This window comes from Vanessa cardui, chromosome 2, assembly GCF_905220365.1.
Source record: "Vanessa cardui chromosome 2, ilVanCard2.1, whole genome shotgun sequence".
NCBI lineage: Eukaryota > Metazoa > Arthropoda > Insecta > Lepidoptera > Nymphalidae > Vanessa > Vanessa cardui.
In genome coordinates this window covers 13,410,703-13,435,079 of record NC_061124.1, presented here as the reverse complement: position 1 = coordinate 13,435,079, position 24,377 = coordinate 13,410,703, and the positions used below count along the sequence as shown (strand labels likewise).

The following is a 24,377-nucleotide window of genomic DNA, read 5'->3' as shown; positions in this document are numbered from 1 at the left end:
AGCAAAACTGGCATGATCTGGAAAAAAAATACAGACGAATTGACAATCGCCTCCTTTTTGAAGTCGGTTGATAAGTAGAGAAATGATTTCTCTATGAATTTATCCTAATTTGTCAGAACGTAATCTTAACTTATGCAAATAAATTGACACGTATGAAGAAGGCTTAAACCTTATTATTATTCTTGTATACCAAAAATATATATATAAAAAGAAAATGTTCACACTAAATAATATTGCATATACTATTTCATAATTTTAAACTATATTTAATATTTTAGAAATTATTGCAATTCATTTACTTACTACAGCTTTTTTCTTAGTTTTTTTCTAATTATATTCGAATACATTTCTTAGAATAGTAAACGAGATTCAAATAAAAAACTTATAGACAAAAGTCAATGTCAAAGTCAGAACTACTGTCAATTCCTTTGAAATACATTTGTGAATTTCAGCTTGAAAATTTTTCTTTTTCGTCGACGGCTTAAAAGAAGAACAATAACAAAAAATGTCTGTACGATTAGGAGGTGCTCTCAAAGAGCTGAGAATTCACTTATGTCAAACAAGTAAACAATCAGCTGGTGTGAGGTATGTTTGATTACATAAACATTTGACTAACCTATTCGATATTGAAAATTAGAATTAAAATTAACACCCAATAAATGACTCTTTTTTGCTTTAAATTTAATATAACAAATCAGCAATGTAATTTTTACGAATGAAATACGTTTTACTATTACACTTCGAGCTATAGATACATAAAAAGTGAAATAATATTACATTTAGAGCTATAGAAAAATGTTAAACAAATTAACTATTGTAATTACTTATATTTAACTTTCTTTATTTAGAAATTTTATTTTCGATAAGCCTATCCCTGTTCTATTTTTCAATAACTTGTGATTTTCTCATAATTCAATTTTTTGTTTCAAATTTCAGAGAATTCATTCAAAAGAACTATGTAAACATCAAAAAGGAGAACCCTAATTTTCCAATCTTGATCCGTGAATGTAGTGGAATTCAACCCAGGGTTTGGGCTCGCTATGGTAAGGAAAGTCAAATATACATCATTCCCTTTTAGAACTAATTATATCATTTTAAAATATTGGCCAAATTATATCCTTACTATTCCACAATGATTATGATAAAGAAAATAAGTTATTGCATAAAATCCTATATATACTCTTTGAATAACTGATGTTCTTGATAGACTGATAAAATTAGCCGTTAATTAATTTGTGATTAAAAGGTGTACGCTAAGTAATCATAGTATTTACAGATAGAGGACGTGAGTTATGCGAGTCTCTTTGTGATCTGAGCAGTGGCCAAGTATTGGAAATTATAAAAAAACTAATTCGGTCATAATTATCTTCACTTTTTAATGTAAAACTTTTAGATATCTTGTATCATATTTTAACAATATTATTGATATCAGTGTAATCATAGTTATATAATAGTAGCTTGACAAATATTATTGTAGATACAACTACATTAAAATAACAACAATAGAATTTTATATATATTTACCTAATTTGATTATAGATATAAATTAGTATAGTATGTTGGAAGTCATATTTTAAGTCCTAAATTATTCTTTTTATAAATATTTGTAACTTTTTTTCAGATAAAGGTGTTGAAAGCAGCACTCCATTAACAAATTTAGCTGCCAATGATGTCCTAGCTGCTATTAAGCAACTCATTAAATAAATATTTTAAATTATGTTATTCATTAGTTACAGTATATTTTGGTTTTAATTAAAAGACCGTTAAATAAATTATTGCTTTTATTGTTAATACTACAATGTACAAAACAAGTTGGGGCTTAAATTATCACATAGTGGTACAAACAGCCTACCATTGTATAAATTATACAGGACATTGTAATTATGTTATAATACCATAATAAAAATAAAGAAATAATGTATTGAGTTTTGTACTTAAAATCGATAATATTATGTCTAATTCAACAGACACCTACCATCTATGAGGTATTAGCAAGATTCTTTAGCAATAATCCTACAGTCATAATATAAAAAAATATTGCTTCCAAAGTGTTTTTATTTACGTGCATGTAGAATAAAAACAAATATAAAAAAATAGATTCTATTCCTTTAACTAATTTGAGTACAGTCAGTATTTGTGTAAAGTATATGAAGTGATCTGATATTTCGGGATTGTTTGGAAATATTTATAATTTTACAAAACCTCTTAATGCTAGTCATACTCAACCTGCAGCCTACAAGTTTCTTTATAGAAAAATAGAGGCAGCTAAAATTTTTATTTAGATGGATTTTGAAATCAGCTGACAACCTTTTAATCCTGACCAAATATAAAACAATATTCAAAATGGGTGACTATCAAAACAGCAAAACTAATATGTATAGAGGCTCGATATTTTTAGTTATTTTTCTCACCAAGAAAAAGATTACAGTGACTCCATTTTATACTACATCTAATCAACCCTTTTCAAGTTTATGGCAATAGACATTATATCAACACCCTAGGTTAAAGCTACAATGAGTAACTGTAGTCCTTTTTTATACATTAATAAAAGTTTAGATGTTTTTTCCTCAACACTCATTTGCCTAGACTACCACTAGTATCTTTGGCGTAAAGTTCTCCTATAAGTGACCAGAAAATAAAAGGCTGTGTATGACTACTAATAACTACCATGTACCATCAACACAAAATCAAAAAAAACCCTATTTTTCTTTCATTTTGTACATAAAGTCATAATACTAAGCACTCGTCTAACGTCTACTTGATAAATTAAAACTTTGATTCAGTTCTATTTGATCATGTTCCTTGTTCCTACTCAAATTAGTTGTATCACTGGAAAGCCGGTAATCCAAAGATTTCTGGTTGGAATTTGGCTAGCGTAGGTAGTACTATGGTGGCGTGAGTGGTCAGTCTCTTGTCCAAGTGAGGATCTGGTACCATAACAACTTGCATACCCGCGGACACGCCAGCTGTCACACCATGTGGAGAATCTTCGAATACCAAACACTGAAAACAAAGTTTGAAATATAGAAATGGTTATTAAGAAATATTTTCCAATACTTTAAAATTTATTCAATAAGAAAGTTTTATTTACCTGTTGGTTACATAATATCAGTTTGTGAGTCAATTTTAAACTACTTTTTGTCAACTAATTGAGTTTTGAAATTTTGGACACATTTATAGGACCATATACCATTTTCTAATGAGTGTATTTGAATGAAAATATAATATTCAAAACCGAGTCTAAAAGTTTAGCATTGATTACATAACTCTTATATAATTTTAACAAAACTTTGAAATATGGTACTTTTGCCTCCAAAATTTGCTTCGAGTGGTAATACCAGAATCTCATACTATAGCTAAAATGCACTAGCATTATCTTATGACACAACTATTTGATATTATGAATGGTTTTAATCCTCATAGACACCAATAGCAAAATTGGTTACCAACCTTTTCTGGTTTAGGTTTGTCAGGGAATCTAGCTGCTGCCACCAAAAATATATCTGGATGAGGTTTTCCAAACTTGACTTCCTTGTCTGTGCTACCCATAACCATGTGATGGAAGTAGCTGAAGAGTTCCTTGTACTTTGCTACTTTTGTTTCGACGGATCGTGCGCTGGACGACGTTGCGAGTGCGAACGGTACTTTCGTTTGATGGAGATGACGTATCAACCTCTCCGCTCCTGTGAAGAAAATTTTCAAGAAAATATATAGCTTGTTTATTTTTACGAGTAAATTACGCTTGATCATAAAATTAATATAATGAACAATTTCATTTATGTTATAGGTATATAATAATTATTTATTTATTTAAGCATCATTTTGAACAAAAATGGATGATTGACAAGACAATTAAAGACTTGTTAAAAAATAATAACTTTTTCTGTTACATTGGAAAATATATCTTTTGTTATTTCATTCATCCCAATTAATAAACTAACTGTATATGTAAAGTATTAATATTCACCTGATCAATTACTCTACATCTAGTTTAATGTTAAAAATAAAACCAAAATTTTCTTTCATATCAACTAAATAAATGTATCTGTTGATTAGAGTAAAAATATATATAGTTACAAAGCCATACATATTATTTTTATGTATGTACACAATAAAATTGGATAGAAATGTTATTAGTCTAATTTGAAGATTCTGGAAATACATATCAAAGAGAACTATTAAATTTTCTTGCATATCATTTTGATAATTCATTTCTTGTTCAGTGGAACAGAAAATCATACACACTGTATCTCTTTGAAACCTTTGTAGTGGTCACTTAAAAATCTTGGAAGGTGGTATTGATTTCTATATTATTCTATGAACTAAAAAATATTCAATGACATTATATTAAACTAGCAACCATTAATAAAGAAAATCATATGATGTATATATAATTTATACCCTATAGCACTCGAAATAATGTACCTCAATACACATTAATTCAATTAAAAAAAACAAAATGGTAATATTTCTTAAGATTGTTATCAACTTATTTTGGCTCTTTGATGAAGTATTGTGTAGTGCCAAAGTTTAATTTTGCCATTTGCCATAAATTGGCTTAAGTTTTGCATTACTAACACTACATAACAAAAACTATTTTTATATCTCTTTTGTACAGCTCTGTCACATTATTTAATTGTCATATTTTGATCAATTAAATTTAAGATTTAGTTTTTTCTTAATTTTTTTAAATTTATTTTCAATGATATTGCATTGATAAATAATCATTTGCACATTATTTACTTAACAATTTATTTTATTTACGCAACATGCATGACTTATTTTGTGATAATAAGATAACTTATCAATAGTTTATTTTAAGATTATAAAAATATTTCAAAATACTCATTTTTAACGCCTACCCATAATTTACCTTAAAATGAATGTATAAATTATAAATGTATATCATATTTTTGGTATGTTTCATTAATATAAGTACATATGTATTTTATTTAATAATTAATCAAACTTTAATATTAGTTAATTTTGGTTTAATTGTTGAAATAAAGCTAATTATTTTAAAGAGATTTAATTTGATTCCTTACATATAAAAGTGTTACACATAGTTTGCATACACATTAAAGAAATGTAAACTTACCATCCAATAATGGACTTCCGGCAAGCATAGTGTCTCCCATTTCTAACAACTGATCACGAAATTCCTTCGGTGTTATGGGAAGATTTAAATCTTTACATAGAATCTCTGACAACCTCTGTTCTGTACCACCGAGAACTTTCATCATCAATTCCTCCGTGTAATTATGACCATATTTGGCACAGATCTGTGTAATCATTTTTTTATAGACCTGCTCGGTATCTGAAAAATAAAGTATTTCATGTTTATTTTTGTTTCACAAGAAAATGTAAACATTTATTTTATTACCTTTGTATTATACTAGACAGTATACATAAATTTCAAAAGAGGATCTTGACAAGATTTCTATCTTCCTAAAGTTATAAATTTAAATGTTTCGATAGAAGTATGGTTTTTACTCAATCGCATCAGAATAGATGAATTATTGGATCTGAATGAATTATAGAAAAGAGTTACATTGTAGTTGTTAGTTCTTATGTTGCATATAATCACTAACATCAGCCAGACCTGACAACCTGAACACTCATGCATATTAAAATTTTAAAAATGTAAACTTCATTTAATTATATATAGGTTCTAATAAACATAACAATAGGTGCGAACGATGTAACCCTGATAGTATTGTGTATAAACATTGACAGTCTGAAAGGTCGAACGTAAAACTTTGTTATGCAAACTTACCTAAGAGAAGACCGTCCATATCGAAGATGCAATGTGTAACCTTCTTCACATTTTTGGTGGAATAACATTGTCTCCTGATAGTATTCGAGACAGCATTTAACAAATAGACCCTCATCATGAAGCCGGTTAAAAATGTTATATAAAGTTTATTAATATAAAATATAGATAGGTATTTATATATTATATATTAATAATAAAGTAGATATTAACGATAGTTATTTTATATAAAATTGAAGGGTTCAATTTTTTTTTAATTTATAACTTATTTTTAACAAAGGTTAAATAAAATATAATTATTACACTAGTTCAGCTGAACTATCGGTAAGCGCTGAAATTGTCGAATTAAAAATTACATCGCGCTGAGTGCTGACTGACATTTAACATTTTATTATGAATGAAAATGGATATTTTGCTACGAATGTACTATGAAAACTATTGACATCTCTTTTAAATTCATGCGACATCAAACATCATGAGCGAGATAACAGCAGAGTGTCATCTAACTGTTCAAATGTGTTAAATGGTTATAGTTATACCATTTCGCTTACTGACTTACTACAAAAGTGCATATCTCAAAAATTTAATATTTTCAAAACATTTATCTATTAATATAAAAGTTCACATATTTTGATAATTGACTTTCTGAGTCTTTCATTCATCAGGAATACAATTTTATTGAAGCTGGCAACTATAGACAGGATGGAGTATACCCGCTTTCAGCGCACTTCAGCCGGCGCAGTCTTGCTGCGATCGTCATGGATCGCAGTTGAATCATCGTGAGCCGTTTATATGGCGTATAAACTGTCCAAAGTTTCAATTAGTAATATTTTAATTTCACTTTTATTTATAAAAAGCTTAGTGGATTAAGTTAACTTTTATTAACAATTAATTTTATAACTTTATCGCGAACATGGCTGTGAACGTGTGTTTTTGTGTAAAACTGTCGCCTAACAAAAAATCGATTTTTGGATTGAGAATGAAGAGCCAAATATTGTATTTGGTATTGTTTACCGGTTTCTTGGCGGCTGCTTCTGCTGCTGACACAGAAGTATCTTGTGCAAATGTGAAAAGTATATTTGAAAAGAAAGGAATGTTGTCGATGGTTGATATACAAGAACAACCGAATTCAGGTAAGAATCACGCGCTCTCTTTACACCTACATATGATAGTGATAAATGATAAAATATATCATTTACACGTTGGTCATTGGATTTTTTTAATACACTTTTATCAAACGATTTTTACAATATTTTTTATTTAGTTGAATGTTTTAGATTTAAGATAGATGCGATAAGAAGTTATTATCATAACTTAATTTACGTTCAAATTAACTCCTTAATTTATGTACTAAAATAACAAAGTTACTCCCATTTTTAAAATATACATTTACATATTTATTAAATCTTTTAAAAAAAGGCAAACTTTATAATATGTATATTGTTAAATTAAGCGATTTTTAGATTTGGACTAAAGCAAAACGAGTAGAATACACTTTTAACAAAAGGTAGTTAAAGGGCTGGTAGCATTGTTAAAAAAACTTTGAAGACCCCCGCCGATAAGGAAGCGCTACATTTTACCTGTTCGAGAAACAAGTTAAGACAAGAAGTCTTTTAATTCTTTTAAACGGAGCTTTTAATAATCCCACAAGTTTAGTAGAGATAATAAAGGATAAAGTTCTGAAACCTTTACAGACTTTATCGTCTTGCTTACAAATAATTTTATAATTCCTAAAGTTATTTCCAACGCACCCTTTAAGATAATATATAGATAATTAACATAATGTAACTTAACTTTTAAAACTATGATTTGTTTATAATAAAAATTAACAAGGTTCGTTTTAATAGAAGATGTAGGCGTAGATGATAGTGGGCGGCGTTGTGCAATATGTCTTACGAGTTACGACATAAACAGAAACCTAATGTTTCTGCGAACCAAATATAAGCTTTGTGATCCATCTTGAACATGACCTCAGCATATTCTATTTAATACAGCAGAGAGTTGAATATCCAACAGAATATTGGACCCGGTGTCAGAAAGCATTCATAAAGCTAAAACATGGTCAATAAACAGGTATTGTGAGCGTAGGCGAGCTTCTTGTACGAAATACTCGGATTTTAGACACGCTTTTCAGGCATCTGTAGAAATTTACGATAATTATGTCATTTTGAAATATGACCATTTTAATGTTAAAATGAAAGTCGGTCGATCATAAATTTATGCCTGAAACTGTTTATTTAACTGGGCAATGTGAACTATGCAATATGACTTGCGTCTATTGAGATACAAAGAAGTTATAATGTACTAAGAAATTACGTTAAAAAATGAACAAACTTATTTATTTCTAAAATTTAGAATTTATTGGATTCAACTAAAAATACAGTCATTACTATTTACATTAAAAGGAGAATAAAAATATTCTGTGAACGTGAAATCCTGTAGGTACTCTTAGAATACCATTAAATTTAATGAGATGATCTTATTTCAACCAGGGTACTTTATAGGCGACAAAAGCTTTGAAGTCTTACAACGATAGCCTATCCCTTTTTGTAAACTAATACATTATTTCTACCGAGCTACGCCTATGGCGCATATCAATTTCCATTTAATAACCATTATTGTTTTGTTGTTTTCAATTTATTAGTTATTTATAATCGATTAGAAGATTATTGATCAATAGTTAAAAGGTATGCAAGTTTTAATTATACAAGCCATACCACTTATGCAATTTATACGCAAATATACTTGTATTTACCTGTCGCCAATCGTAATTAACGAAGGTCGATATCTCGTCGATACCAGTTCATTCTGCAAAGATAACCCACTGTTTAAGATCGAAGTAGATGCCACGTTTCCAAATAAGGCAATAACGTCTGATAGTTCTGGCACCGTCGCGTCGTGGCGCGTTGTATCAAGCTTGAGTACTTTGCATACTTTTGCTTATTTAGCATGCAATACTCGATTGCCGGTGCTTCTAACGGGTGACTTGTCGCGCCAACTACCGGCATTTGTGTGTGTGAGCAATGTTCTGGCCAACAATTCAATATATTTTGCAAGTTTCATAATTTGAATGGAAGAGTCGTTAGACCACCGGAAAAGGATCTGATGATTCACTGGTTTGATTTAAATTCATGACGGCACTAAGTACGTCTACCAATAAGTAATTTTATATTAGCATGATATTTATATTAGTTATATTAAAATAATATAAAATGCCTTTTACCAATTAGTCTTCAAATGAGACCGAAAATATTTGTATTTATTTCATTTGTTACGAGAAAACAAGAATTCACATTAGTATTCAATGTTAATTCTTATGTGTAAAATTTTGATTTAAACGTCTCGACAAAAATACTCATAATACATTAACAATGTATAACCATTTAATTTGCATTCCGGATGCTAAAATAAAGTTCATTAATAAAAAATCTTCTTAAAATTTATTATTGTTATTAAAGTGTAAATTAATTACACACTGACGATAAACAATATTTTTTCGTGTGGTACGCCCTCATAATTTTAAATGCACTACCATATTTGGTAGTGAAATCGTGTCTCAAGATTCCTTGTGAAATTTATATTTGACTACCTAGATATATGTATTTAAGATTTACTTAAGTTATTCATGTCTCGAAAGTTATAAGGATGTATCGTTATCATTAGGTGTGTATCCTGTTTAGATACTTTCTAAACTAACCTATCTATCATGTCTGTCACAGGAATAACATATCAAAGATAACGTACGTCCACTTTGTGTGAGCAGTCTGGATTAAAAAATAATCAAAAATTTTACGTAACAATTCATGAAAATATATTATTTTAACACCTTTCTGAATGCTCCACAAGAACCTTCTTAAAAATATATATATTTAAATACATATATTTTTTGTTTGAATTTTAGACTTATACACATTTGTTTCAGAACTGTACTAAGAATAGGGTACTGTTAAGAAAGTATATATAGCTAGGTATTTCTAAAAATTATACTCCAATTCGTTTTCTAGAATACAGGATAGTACTTTCATTCGACAAATAACTGGTATGTCATACAAATTGTGTAGTGGGAGAACAGGTTGACAAGCCGACAAAACATTCGGTAAACATTCGATAGGTCGATGACCCGCAATCATTGATTAGTTACCAAGTGATTACTAATTTATCACTTAACATCCTACCGGAAAAGTAGGGTTTGTAATGCATTCAGTAATACCAAGTTTCGCTTCCTTGGAAAATTTGTAAGTCTTCCGTCGAATCAATGAATGATTTTATTAAGGTGTTGCATATGGACGATGTTTTACTTTTTTTTTGTAGATATTTTTTATTCGTAAAGGAAAAGAATGTTATACATAGCAGTATTTAGAATGGAATGTTCGCACAAATTAGCAAATACATGCGTCAATATGAAATGCCATTATTAGGGTATACAAGCTATTATACGGATTTTCTCATGAACCCTTTCAATCAAGTTATCTGAATGGAACTTCATCAGTGACAGGCTTCATCGGATCCTTTGTGTCGTACCCCCGTAACCTCTTATTTTGTAATTAGGCTTTTAAATATCTCGGGAAACAGGATGCCGCATACGAAGACGAGCGATTTTTTTGCGCTGGCAACAATCGAGCTTAACGTCACTTGACATGTAAAATTAAAAATATGTGCACACTATATACGTATTATATTAAACTCCATTTTGTGTATAAGTGGGTAATTTAACTGAAGCAAAGCCTAAAAATGTGATATATGTAGGTCTAGAGCGCAACAACATTAGCCGTCATCGTTATTATTAATTTATATTGAGTCGGAAGCATTGGAAACTTATAACGCATCAATTTTATAGGTACATATGTTTAAAATATTATTGATCGTTAACATCGGCTAGTATCCGAGGTCGACTCTGACGCAAACCTTCATGCACGAAATTGTTTTGTCAACGTTCCACGTGGTTTATACCTCGCAACTACACATATCCTGTAGCTTGAGGGGAAATATAAAAATAGTGTTTTCCACTTCCCCTATAATTGAAATAGTTGGGTTGAATTGTGATTGATTGACTCTTTAACACTTGCCATCGTTAATAAAATGTAATAACTTATAGTACAGAACAAATGCACTATTAAATGCTTACGTTTTTATGCTGTTTTTGAGTTGATGTTTGGTGTTTATTGAAGAGAGATATATATATATATATATATATATATATATATATATATATATATATATATATGCCTAAATACCATACTTAACAGTTTTTTTTTTATCATAAATTATGTATAATATATAACACTAAGACCATTCAAATAATGATATGAATATTATATAATTAGGATAATAAACTTTACAATCTATCAATTCAAACCGTTACTACATTTTCCTATATTGCAAACGGAATGACTTTGCACAATTTAAATAATTCAACGCGTTTTGTAAAAAAAAATGTGGTGTCTCGCTCGTCTTTATAAGCACTAGATTACAGAGTAGTAAAGGATCCAGGTGTAGCAGTTGAATTACAACGATTAAAAATCTCTGATTAATCGCGAGGACCAACTCGACGGACATACCTCGGCGTGCAGGTGGCAACCTGTCCGGAGACCGGTCTAGACGGTAAAAACAACCTCTTTTGTCCGTACCGCCTTCCATTTATGCAAACTTGCTAATGCATTATTAAGATGTTAAGATAATTAAAAATATTTAAGTGCTAATTGGTAAGGATATACTAATTAGAATATTAGTTTGTAGAATCTTTATGATTAAGTTAGGAAAAGATATAATAATGCGTAATACGATAGTTTTAACAAAATTAAGTTTCTCGTTTCGCACGTTTCTCGAAATTACATTATCGATGCACTCAAATTCAACCTTATAATTTTACCTTCGTCTTATATCAAGAATATTTTACAATGCTTTCAAATCAAATAACATTTATTGAAATTGTTTTCATTGAAGAAACGACTATGTAAGGAGTCAATGTCCTGTGCAAATATATCGATTACATTGTAATAACTCAATAATATTCATTCTCATTCGTGCTACGATATTTATAAAACAACATAAATGCATTCTGTGAATATGTCAGCGAGTGTCTAGTTATAATCAAAGATTTCGAGAGGTATATTTCAACAACTAGATTGTTTAAGGTTAATAATACGTAAGTAAATAATAACATTGTTAATATTTATCATTACCAATTAATATATTATAATAAACCAAGAATACGCTATGAACAAAACGAACAATCAGAAAATATTTGTTGTTTTTTATTTATTTAAACGTGTTATTCATACGATTACTAATAAATAAAAGCTTATCTTTTTAACCAAGCTTCATATATTCAATTACGGAATAATATCGATTTTCTTGAAATTTCTTGTTTAAAAGTCGACGTTGTCCATGTCCTTATGGTGGTTTTGTAACTGGATAATCTGTGACCATAGAAAATTAGCATGTTGAAAATTTACGGTTTTGGTTTTTTTTGTTTTGTTATTTGAAAAAAATATTTAGGTGGGATTTTTTGATTAGCAAATATGATAGTCAGATAAAATGTTTTGATCAAGCAGACAGCCAGCCAGGGGTCGAGGGCGAGTTATGACGTGGCGAAAACAAAACGAGTTCGAATCGATTCTGTGCATTCCATCGCTTCACGGATTCTTTAGTAAGAATGCGAGCCCGCGAGCTCGTAATGATTATAATCTCGATTTACTGCTCGATTCGTCATCGTCTGATTTAGTTAATGGAATAGGCAACAATCGTGTGAATCGACTGTCGTGACTTATATCTTTGACGCGATCGTCACTAAGTTGTTCGACACCTTGTTTTTATTTGTTCTACTTAGATTCATCGCTGTTTCTTTTTTTTTCTAATTCTATTTTTAATTTAAAACGTTCCTTCAGTAAACATAGATTCAATAAAAATTGTAAAAATTTATTTTAAAATAATCATAAAAATTGTGTTTATATATCGGGTATTTAAAGTTAGTTTTTTTTATAGTTTTGGCAAGGAAAAAATATTTAAATATTTTTAAGAATTTGTTAAGTAATAAATAAATATTCGGCATTTGTGTCATTGTTAAGGAAATATAAAATTTCAGTTTATATGAGTATCCAAGAGAAAGAAGATTGAATATGTATTGTAAAAAAATAAATAAATAAACAAATGACAGCGATTCCTGGTCTTCATTAAAATAAAAGACTATATTGAAAGACTTCATTATAATTATATCATAATACTATAATTGAATATATAGGTTATTCTTGAGGTTAGACTGGTACAAATAAATTTCAAATGTAATCCAAAATTTAAAGCTACCACCTGTTCGCAATACGGATTTCACGAAGGAGGATCCGACAGAAACTCTAGTTAAAATTTCACAGATACTGTCGTAAGTTTGTTCCAATCGTAATTGTCGTCTTGGAAGTTAAAGATTGGGGTGATATTTGATTTTCGATTGGCGAATTGTAATTAGGTCTCGGTATTAAAAGGGTAGCCCGTTACGGCGGTATAATAAAAAGTAGACATTTTGGTGAGTCCTGGAGTCAGGACGCGGTCGCATGGGAGTGGAATGCGGTCCGGCGGGCGAGGCGGAGGGCAGTGAAGCCCGTTTTCATTACAACAAAGCGGCGGACGGTAACCGAACGCTTGTTCACTACGAATTGCATTGTCTTTATGAAAATCGTGTACGTTACACGAATTCAGCTAAGTGTTAAGATCTATTAAAATTAACAACTTTTTTTTTAAAGATGAATAAATTTGACCATGATGTAACAAACAAATCATTTAAAAAAAATGTAGTATGGGTCATAATTTTAATGGAGAAAAAACCTGTATTAATTTGTATTTGCTTTTATTATTATTTCTGTCGTATAAAACTTAATTTTTTTACCAATTTGACAGTCTGAAGAATTGAATTTTGCTTACAAGATAAAAAAAAATTGGATAAAAATTGTAGAAAGTTTGTTTGTTCTATATAATATTGAGGGATGTTGAAATGGTGCAATGTAAACGGTCACCGAGACTAAGAGCCGGATTATAAAGTACAAACTGCGACTGAGCGGTGCGCCCCGTAATTATTATGCCGTGAGAGCCGGACGATCACCTCGCCGGACCATAACGCCACCGCGCATTGCTTTAATGACTGTTGCGAATCGCATGAAAATGTTTACTATCACGCCTCTTTGCATTTGTTCAATTTTATACGCATCTTCGTATGACGTACGACATAGTGATATAGATCTTATAAGTTATTCCTTTATTGTTATTCGACCTCCGTGGTCGAGGAGTATGTACACCGGTTTTCGTGGGCCACTCTGAGGTCTTGGATTCGATCTCCGGCCGAGTCGATGTAGAATAGTTTTTTATTAGTTTTCTATGTTGTCTTGGGTCTGGGTATAAGTGGTACCGTCGTTACTTTCCATGAAACAAGTGCTTTAGCTACTTACGTTGGGATCAGTGTAATGTATGCGATCAGTGATGTTGTCAAATATTTATTTATAATTTTTTTTTTTATATGTATTTTTATCTATTTCATGAAAAGCGAACTGTTGATATGTATAATGTATATGATTATAACATGAGTTATTACTTTTTTAAAATTGTATCTCACAACGATTATCCACAAAAAAGGTCATATATATAAATGAAAAGAAAACAGCATGTTGAAGAGTTACATTAAATATTACAACATTCATAAGATTTATCGCAATAGTTAAACAAGCATACACCTTTAATCTTTTGAAGTATGGATGCCATATGGCAGTTGCAGTAATTGTCCTTCGTATTTTAAACTAAAATGATATTTTAATGGTGACCACAGACAACGTAGGTGGTTTATTTCTTTAAAATGTACAATAATGTTTCCCAAACAATACGGCGTTTTGTTTTCTTAAACGTTTCCGTTCGACGCATGTGAGATTCTATTTTCTAAAATACACACAGAGTAACGAAACAATGACAAATAATATAATATTTTATCTGTGCCGCTAGAACTAGCAGTTTTAGATATGATATCTATATACACATAATAAAATTGGAGTGTCTGTTTGTAATATTAAAATTGCCTTTTGTTACTCAATGCATACGTCCATACACGGTCCATATACCAAAATGACATTTTTTGTCTGTCTGTCTGTTTGTTCTGGCTAATCTCTGGAATGGCTGGACTAATTTTGACGGGACTTTCACTGGTAGATAATTTATATAATAAGGAGTAACTTAGGCTATAATATTTTTTTGTTAATTTCAAACTCGTACAAGGTTGCGGGCACAGCTAGTTTTGTTATATTAATGACGCATTTTGGTCACATATCGTCAATTAGGGGTTAGCTGTGAAGTTCAGGCTAGTCGAAACAAATGCTAGTAGGGTGTCAAGAGATAGACATCACGCGGCGTTATGAATGAACGTGGACCCCCGGCGGTGCGCGCCCGTGGTGGGGGACAGTAGGAATTCCAAAAACTCGAGTGGGCGACTCGGACGTACAAAAAAGTCGTCGAACGGCACAAAGGACCAGAATCGACATCTCTCGCTTTTTATCACAAATTGATTTTACTAAAGCTGCAGTTGTTACATTGTTATTAATTATTCCAACATTGGCGATACATCGAGCCTCAATACATTACTGAAAAAACCTAAACAAGTATTTTATAGAATTATTAGTTTTAGTGATGTCACTGATTTAATGTTGCCATGTGCAAAAATTAAAGATCTTCGACCTTTGCCTGTCTTGCGTTTACGAGTAGAAAGTGCATAAGTGAAGATTAAAATTTGCCGTTTTCAGAAAACGATGCATGATTTATTCAAGACGCAATACGCGATGTAAATATTTATAAATACAAATCAATAAATTGAACATCAATGAATCGATTACATTGCATGCGTTAGGAAGGCCGACAGCTGTATTTACTTCAGCATCGAGTATTGAGTAGTCAGTGTGTGCCAAATGTACGACAAAAGTCTCTTTACATAAGGGTCTGAGGAGTACTCGATACACTGGTCTAGTTCGAGAATGTGTTTTGAAATGTTGCAAAACTTTCTGCAAACGTTCAAGAATGTCGGCTACTCTATTCTCGATTATTTATTCCGAACACAAAATTTACAATTTTAAATTAAAAAACAATCGGTTCGAAATTATTAATTAATTTATTTTCTAATTGTGACAAAAAATATTCCATTGTATATATGCATGGTACATAAGTAATAAATTCGAAGAGTACTGAGACACAGACTGCCGCTCTTACCTACTCGTGCCTTTATGATAATAACACCGAATTCGCGCACGAATTTATTCATTTGCATTATGCTAACAACCTCACGTTGTTTTCCTTGGTACGAAGCATGTGATAAATAATTAATACGTTTTTTTGTCGTCCGACCGACCAGCTCAGTTCGGCTCGTAACCTTTTTCAGTGCTCCTCGGTACAGGATTTGAATCTTTTACTATGTTAATTGTGGTATGTGGTATTCGTGTTGATGACAAAAAGAGGCACTTAATGGACGACGTAAACGGTTGCGCTATGGTTTGTTAAAATAACATAATAATGAACCACTTATTTGGTTAACATGACAAAGACTGTGCTGGAATGCAGTTCATCTCGCCGGCGCTTGGCCGGCATGATTGAAAACCTTGGACCTCCATTCGATCTGGTTCCAGATCACGAACATTGACCTTCGCCTTTTATAAGCCGTTTAGTTCTCATTTATTTATACACCTGTCCATATAAGTACCAACTTACACTTGGTGTAAATATTCTGATAGATCTTATCGTATTTTTATGTTTGCTGTACTAATTATTGTGTTAGTATAACCAATTTTAGATACATCGTCATAATATCCAATGCCCTTATTTATTATATTTACATTTCTTAAGGAATGAAAGGCGGTATGTCACAATAAAATTGACGCTTTCTAAAAATGTTTCTGAACTGAACACTAGATATTTTTTTTTTAAACATTTATAGTGCGACTGACTTAACAAGAACGTTGTTCTTGCAATTTAAAAATACATGTATATACTAAAAACAACATGCATTAGTCTATCTTATGCAGATCTTTGTATAACAGTTAATGAGCAGTTTCACTTTGTTGCCGTACCTGACTGCTAAGGGTCCTTTATACTGTCTCCGCACTGTTTGTCTTCACAAGACAAATATTTGCCGCGGTCGTACTGTTTTGTTTCCGGATCTCTGGCAAAGCATCCTAGTTGCGAGCGGTGTTTGTTTATTTATTAATAGGCACCCGACAAAGCCTCGCAAAGACCCTTATCGCCCTCGTTATAAGGTTCATATTGCTCAATAGTAAATTAAGTTGTTTTTATGACCTTTAATATATAGGGAATACGGTTCATTATTATTAGTACAAGCAAGTTAATATTAGAAGTCAATTTGTATCAATTTTGCACCAAAGCGTCATATTACACGTATCGAAAAATGAATAATTCCTAAACAATTACAAGCATTCAATGTACTTTGATCGATGTCATGATATGCGCTAATTGAAAAACAATTAGTCGATTTCACATCGACATGTTTTTTTTTATATTGAGACAAAGGAATATTGGTATAAGTGCTACGCTTGCTTCTATCTTCAATCGAAATTATTCAATATAGATAATAAATAAATAACCTAAATAAAAGTATGTTTCAATAGCTATGGTATATACTTGACGATTAATATGCACGTGTAGTGTATGTGTAGTAGTGTTATGTAAATCTTCTACTGAATACATTATTATATTACAGAGAATGACAAAATAATGATCAAGCATAAAAGTGCAGTAAATATTTGAACAGGCGTAAGTGATATATTTAAGAACAATCACTCAATATGGTTTCATAAATATAAAGCTATATATATTTTTTATATAAATAAAAACAGAATGTACTTTTTTATCCATCGGATCCGAAACTCTTGTTTTGAGGTTTTATTAACTTCTTAATCATAATCGTATAATTGTAATTCTCATGTGAACCCGTGTGATATGTAACACTAAAAATCGTGGTTAGGGACTAAGGGGCTGTAATAAAAGCCTACCTGCTCGATGTAGATGTTATCTCGCTCAGTCAAAAGCGCCGGCCGCCTCCGCAAGTATCCTATAAACAAACTATTTTCAACTTTATCGTCTATGTTACAATGTTGATATTCCACTGGGATTATTCGCAAAGAAACTTATAACGGTGTGGAATTACGACACTTTTGTTAGATTGTAAGTTTTTTGTCGTCGCAATCTATTAGTCATAAATGGCGTTACCCGTGTAATGCAGTTTCGGACAACTGAGAACATGACTGACGATACACCGGTCAGCGTTTACACCAATTCAAAAATGGAATGTTAACTGTTTCCTCCGGATGTATGTAATGAAATTTTTAAACGATCATCAAGGTCGTTGTCGACGGTGCATGCTCTGACTTAAAATTCGTCAATGCTGGTGTTCCACAAGGCTGCGTTCTATCACCCACTCTGTTTCTTCTGCATATCAATGATTTGTTGCAAATCGGGAACATTCATTGCTTTGCAGACGACAGTACCGTTGACACCTTATACACCGGCCGCGCTAATATTTCTCGGGAAAACGTCGAAGAGAACCGGAACAAACTTGTGTCTGAAATCGAGTCTTCATTAAACGAAGTCTCGAATTGGGGCCGGCTAAATCTAGTCCATTTCAACCCCAAAAAGACGCAAGTTTGCGCGTTAACCGCTAAAAAAACACCATTTGTCGTATCTCCACGATTTGAGAACATTCCGATAGCCGCTACAGGTAGTATCGGAATACTTGGCGTTGATATTTCGAGCCTCGTTCAGTTCCGCGGTCAATTGGAAGGCAAAGCCAAATTGGCTTCAAAAAAGCTGGGCGTGCTCAGCAAGGCGAGACAGTATTTCACGTCGGCCCATCGCCTTAAACTTTACAAGGCGCAAATTCGGCCTCACATGGAGTACTGCTCTCACCTCTGGGCGGGTGCTCCCCAGTACCAGCTCCTTCCATTTGACCGCATCCAACGTAGAGCGGCTCGAGTTATCGACGATCAAGCTCTTTCCGATCTCCTTGATCCTTTGGCTTTGCGTAGAGATGTCGGATCACTCTGCATCTTCTACCGAATTTTTCACGGGGAATGTTCCGAGGAATTGTTCGGATTAATCCCGGCTGCTGAATTTCACCTTCGGACATCTCGCCAAAATTCTAAGTTTCACCCGCACCACCTTGATGTCCGAAAATCCACAACAGCGCGATTTCTCAGACATTTTCTGCCTCGCACAACCACTTTGTGGAACCAGCTTTCGCCGGCGGTTTTCCCGAACCGATACGACATGGGAACCTTCAAGAAAAGAGCGTACTCCTTTTTGAAAGGCCGGCAACGCACCTGCAAGTCCCCTGGTGTTGCAGGTGTCCATGGGCGGTGGTAGTCACTTTCCATCAGGTGAGCCTCCTGCTCGTTTGCCACCTATGCCATAAAAAAAAAAAAAAAAAAAAAAAAAAAAATCTTTATAAAAACTATTGAACTGTCCAAATCAAAGGTCAATCGAATAAGTATCTTCTAGGACGGATAGAATCCTTATTTTAGTTTATTCAAAAAACAATTTAGACGTAACTTCAAAATTTAGATTTCACGGAGTCCTACATGTAATAATCGCATACAACAAAAGAAATTAATAATCATGATTTAAAACCCAACAAAAAACTTAACACAGTATTTTACGGATTATTATTCCTAAAAAGTTTTGCAGATCACGTACACAAAGTGTCTTGGGTTGTGGCGTAGCTATCGTAGGGTCAGGTGGTGCAATGCACCAGGGCCCCGGAGTACAGTGGGCCCTATAAACTAACCCTTAAGCACAAGATTTCTTATTTCGTATCTATAATATTAAAGGTTAATTATTAGTTAAAGAGGGATGGAAAAGGGGGCTGAGGGCCCGATTCTTTTTCTATCGACGGGGCCCTTCTTCATCTAGCTACGCCACTGGTCTTGGGTTTGTTTGATAATCGCCATAAATAATAATTGCGACCCATTCTGTTTTCAATTTTGATATAAACTATATTCTATAAAATAAATATTTGCGTATAATTTTGTAATAGAATTAAATACTGTGTTCCAGGAAGGATGTATTGACTTTGCCAAGACGGAAACTTAGTGTAACAAGTCGGTATTGCTACTCGTATTATACAATAGTTGTCATTGTTTCTGTAAAACAACTGACTAATAATTTTCTTAACCGCATATTATTTGATTTAGCTCATTCAACTTGTAAGGAAAAATAAAACAAGAAATCCTTGCTTTGAATTTAAATGAATTCCTAGATAGATATTTTAATCGAAACAGATCCAAAAAGAAATACTTTTTGTGTAATAGCTCAGTAAGTAGATGAAGAAAATTGTTTTTTTTTTTTTATAAAGACCTATAAATAATGGGCATTAAGATAAATACGGCTACATAATTAGTGACATACATACTTTGTATTTAAATCCTATAAAGTTTATACGAGGTAATCCTTTTTAATACCGATTACGGAAATCGATTATCTAACGTGAGACAGTTCTCTGTATTGTCGTTTATAATATATTGAAAACGTGTTTCATTACTATAATACTATACTAATATAAACTTGTAGAGTTATAGAAACTAAGTTAAGTTTCTTTTTTTTTCTTTTTTAAAATCATTCTGAATATTGTACTATTTTTAATTGTAATTTCTAACTTCGAAGGTTAGACTCAAGTCTGTTTAGATTATTCAGAGTGACTGGTAAATTTAGACGAAATAAACTGATTAGGTCTGACAGTTGACATTATGACAGTAGCAGTTTAATTGTCAGTGTCATAGTGATAATATTATTAGTGGCTGTCACAGACAAAAATAATCTAAAGATTTTTATCGTTAATACTATTTACGATTATTATCTAGTATTTCCATAATTTCTCACAATTTATGTGTAATATTAATTATTAACCTTAAAAAATAAAATTGAAATTATGTCCACAATTCTTTTCCAAATTATGAAAAACCAATCACATTCACTCGTCGTGCGATTTATTTGATTATTTCTAAATCTCCGTTCGTTTACTCGAGGGACATCCTAAAGATTTCATCTCAAGGAATGCGGGTTCCGCGTCAATTAACGTGGATATTAAACGTACCCGTAGCCTGAGGCCGAACGAGTTGAAGATAAAGTATAAATAAACGCAGCTGCATCAGTTATTGGAATTAGAAAAAAATGTTTGGTCTGTGTTCTCGATGGGGGAAGTTTCTTTATAAAGCAACACAGTATAAATCCGATTGAAAAGAAATTGCCAACATTAAAAACAACAATGGCTGTTCGATAATTGTTTTAAAACAAAGATAAAAAAAATCTTGACAAGTGAATTAAAAAAAAAGTTTTTTTATGAGTAAAAATATTTTAATAATTAATGTTTAAAAATAAGCACACAAAAATGTACCCAATTCATATAAATTTTGGCAATATCGCAAGCACAGATGCATAGATACGCGATCGAAAGCTAAACGACCTAGTTGCTGATCTATTTTCAAACTGCCGGTGCTGAAACCCTGACATCGCTTTGGAACTCCCACTTGTTACATTAAACACTCACGTATCTATATTACATCTACGATCACTCAACGGTTATCAGTTGTCCATGAAATTGTGCTTTTATCTTTATCTATACTCTTTTGACGGAATTGTATCAAGCGAATCGTTTTCCAGTGTTATTTTTTTTTTTGCAATGTAGCAACACCATAATATATATAAAACCTAAAGGATTATTGTTCTATTCTGTATTTTCCCTCGTTATAAATTAATAAAACTGTGTTATATGCCATGTAGATAATTTTTCTTATTTACATAATTACCTTATACTTCATTAATGTGTTAAGTCTTTCGAGCGTGAGGAACAAAATATAAAAACTTTCGCCTTTATCATTTATATGTTACATTGGTGCAACAGACCGCAGTTCCTTTATATTCTGACATTAGAGATAATACTTTTTGAACCCCAAAGAACACTTTTTTAGATGCAATGGGGTATACAGTACACACCCTCAGTAATATAAGCTTTGGGTATACGGGAAGTAGGCGCACGAACGCATAAGATGGATGGACGAGTTATTATTATTGGTGAATTAAAAATAAATTCCCATGACCTTTACGATTTAATAGTTTACCCTAAACGGGGAAATGAGCTCATTATTGTATATCCATTGGCGATAGGTTAATAGTTTAATTTCATTAATATTACATAAATTACTATATAACTTAAAAATTAATATACTATGAGTCGGACTCACGTACGATTGGTTCGGTACAATTATTAAAAAAAATTGGCAAACAACCATATCTGTTGTTCCCATACAACAGCATTTCAAATATTGGTTTTAATTTGTGTTACAGTAATATTAGTTGAAATCGTAACAGAAAAACAACATCTGTGTAAATTTCAACTGTCTAAATATAATTCATGAGATAGAGCCTGGTGACGCACAGACCAACGGACGAACAGCGTCTTAGTAAAAGTATCACGTTTTGCCTTTTGGGTACGGAACCTTAAAAACTTACTGTAATATTAAAATAAACAATAAAAGATACTATGAATTAAAATACGATGAGGTCTTAATCATTTGTATACAACTACCTAATTACTCGTAATTTATAATGACTGTTTACATAGGTTTTCCTTCTGATAAAGTATCATCACTCTCAGTTACAACTAGTGAATGGGATTTATTTCGCATTCATAATGTGGTTTGCCTCAAACAGGGAAATGAGCAGCGCACCAAATTTTGTATATCCAAGAATGATGGCTCATCGTCGGTTTCCATTATAATGCTTCTCGTAAATCGAGCAAACTTCAACGAAGACTGATTGTAAACAGAATGCTTGAGTATCTTCACAAACATGCCAGCCGTCGACATCCCGGAGCGGATATATGTATACGTATAGCTATGAATACATATATGTTGAATAATGACTTTGGTTGAATGATCTTTTAAGATATACTTATAAAATAGTGGAATCCAAAACGTCATTTGAATTTATATGTTACACTTTCATTTGTAAATTATACCACAGCATAATAACTAGGATTTAAAAATAATATCCTCCTAGTATTAACCTACTTATATAATAAGTAAGTAATCCCGTAAATGCTGTGCATGTGCAGGCTTAAGGAATAGGTTAGGGAACATGGAGGAAGTCATGCGAGGTGCACAGATTTCCTCACGACGTTTTCCAAATTATATGCTCACATAAAAACCCATTTTTACCACTAGTTCTACTACTGTGTCATTTTAACTACAATAATATTGGTTTGATATAAATAAAATCCTTATCTTGTACTCGTATCTTGCACAAATGCAAAAATACTTTAACTGAGAGTATAATGTACAACAATATTCTAGTTTCCTCGTATAGTATAATAATCCTTTACGATAAAAGTCGATAAAGTAGCTATTAGTTTCTCAGTAATTTTCACGGTAGGCACTCGAAAACTTATTATTAGCGAGACTGTTTACAAGCAAGCTAATGCCGTGCGCATTAGTGTAAGTAATTCCGCGATAAAAACAGAACAGCTGCGCAGCGAAGCGTCGAAATACGATGAGGTATCTGTGTGTTTAACACGATTTTATTGTAACACTTCTAGAAGGGCTTAAGGGGCCCGTGAAAAAATATATTTTTATAAGGAAAAATTTAGATAAGTATTACATTTTATTTATTGTTTTGGTTATATTATTCTAGTGTGCATTAGTTTAAATGTGCGAGTGAGTGTTATACCCACCGACAACTTTAATTCCTATGACAATGTAAAGCGAAAATTGTTTGTTAGAATATTAGTAACAGAGATATATATTTAGATGGTTTTTTTATAGTGATTTCATAATTAAATCACGGATACAACAAAGTTACATATAATAAAAATCTATAGTTATATTTGATTTAACACAAGCTTTTGTCGAATGACTATAATTTCAATAGTCGTAAATTTTTTATTGCCTTATTTGTAAATCAATTTTGTACATTCTAGTTATTGAAGAGCTAGATGTCACTCGATCAATTGTAATTATAAATTAATTGCAACGATTTCCTCATAATTATTATCTGTGACAATCGCTTCAACGGTAATTATATGGAATTTCAATGCTAATAACGACGTACGGCATACAATGTAGTTTATATAATGCGTCCTAAAATAATGTCTAGTAGCGTAACCTTTATGTAAAATTCTTTTTATTGTACTTGTTTTAAGATATTATTTGTTCCACTTATTCAATTATTAATAACTCTTGGTTATCGTAGTGATGACCTGACTGGCCATAACGATCATTTCTAAGGAAGACTAGCCAATTACACAGAACCAGTTGTCCAAATGTCTGCGAAACTAAAATAACATGCAATATAGGCGATATATAATGAGACGACAAAAAAGGAAACAGTTCAGTCGCAGAGTTAACCGCTTTACTCTTTTGTAAAGCACAGGATCTACAAAATAACTTTTGAGGTATCTGTTTCAAGAAAACCTAGGTTTAAACCCGAGGTTCTTCACAGTTCTACAAGGCCGATCCAACAAAACAGTTGTACATTTGAACTTATTCACTAGGTAACCAATACGTGATTGAAACGTGACTCAAAATTA

At 31.8% G+C, this 24,377-nt stretch overlaps 3 protein-coding genes across 3 annotated transcripts in view; 2 read left to right on the top strand and 1 right to left on the bottom strand.

The window, feature by feature from the left end:
• Window positions 1-314: 314 nt before the first annotated feature.
• On the top strand, window positions 315-2,044 carry LOC124535571 (NADH dehydrogenase [ubiquinone] 1 alpha subcomplex subunit 2). The gene is made up of 3 exons (XM_047111822.1): window positions 315-585; window positions 937-1,043; window positions 1,622-2,044. The coding sequence occupies exons 1-3, from the start codon at window positions 506-508 to the stop codon at window positions 1,702-1,704; spliced, it is 270 nt and encodes an 89-aa protein (XP_046967778.1). The 5' UTR covers window positions 315-505; the 3' UTR covers window positions 1,705-2,044.
• LOC124535561 (probable pseudouridine-5'-phosphatase) lies at window positions 1,767-6,143 on the bottom strand. The gene is made up of 4 exons (XM_047111811.1): window positions 5,777-6,143; window positions 5,099-5,317; window positions 3,451-3,683; window positions 1,767-3,003 (listed from the first exon to the last, which is right to left on the bottom strand). Exons 1-4 carry the CDS (start codon window positions 5,892-5,894, stop codon window positions 2,827-2,829), a joined length of 747 nt encoding a protein of 248 aa, XP_046967767.1. The 5' UTR covers window positions 5,895-6,143; the 3' UTR covers window positions 1,767-2,826.
• Window positions 6,144-6,498: 355 nt separating this feature from the next.
• The window catches only part of LOC124535540, a 77,164-nt gene continuing 59,285 nt past the window's right edge, over window positions 6,499-24,377 (top strand). Inside the window, exon 1 of the mRNA XM_047111765.1 lies at window positions 6,499-6,906. Coding sequence (XP_046967721.1) covers window positions 6,687-6,906 — 220 coding nt within the window. The 5' untranslated portion in view covers window positions 6,499-6,686. The remainder of the gene's footprint in view (window positions 6,907-24,377) is intronic.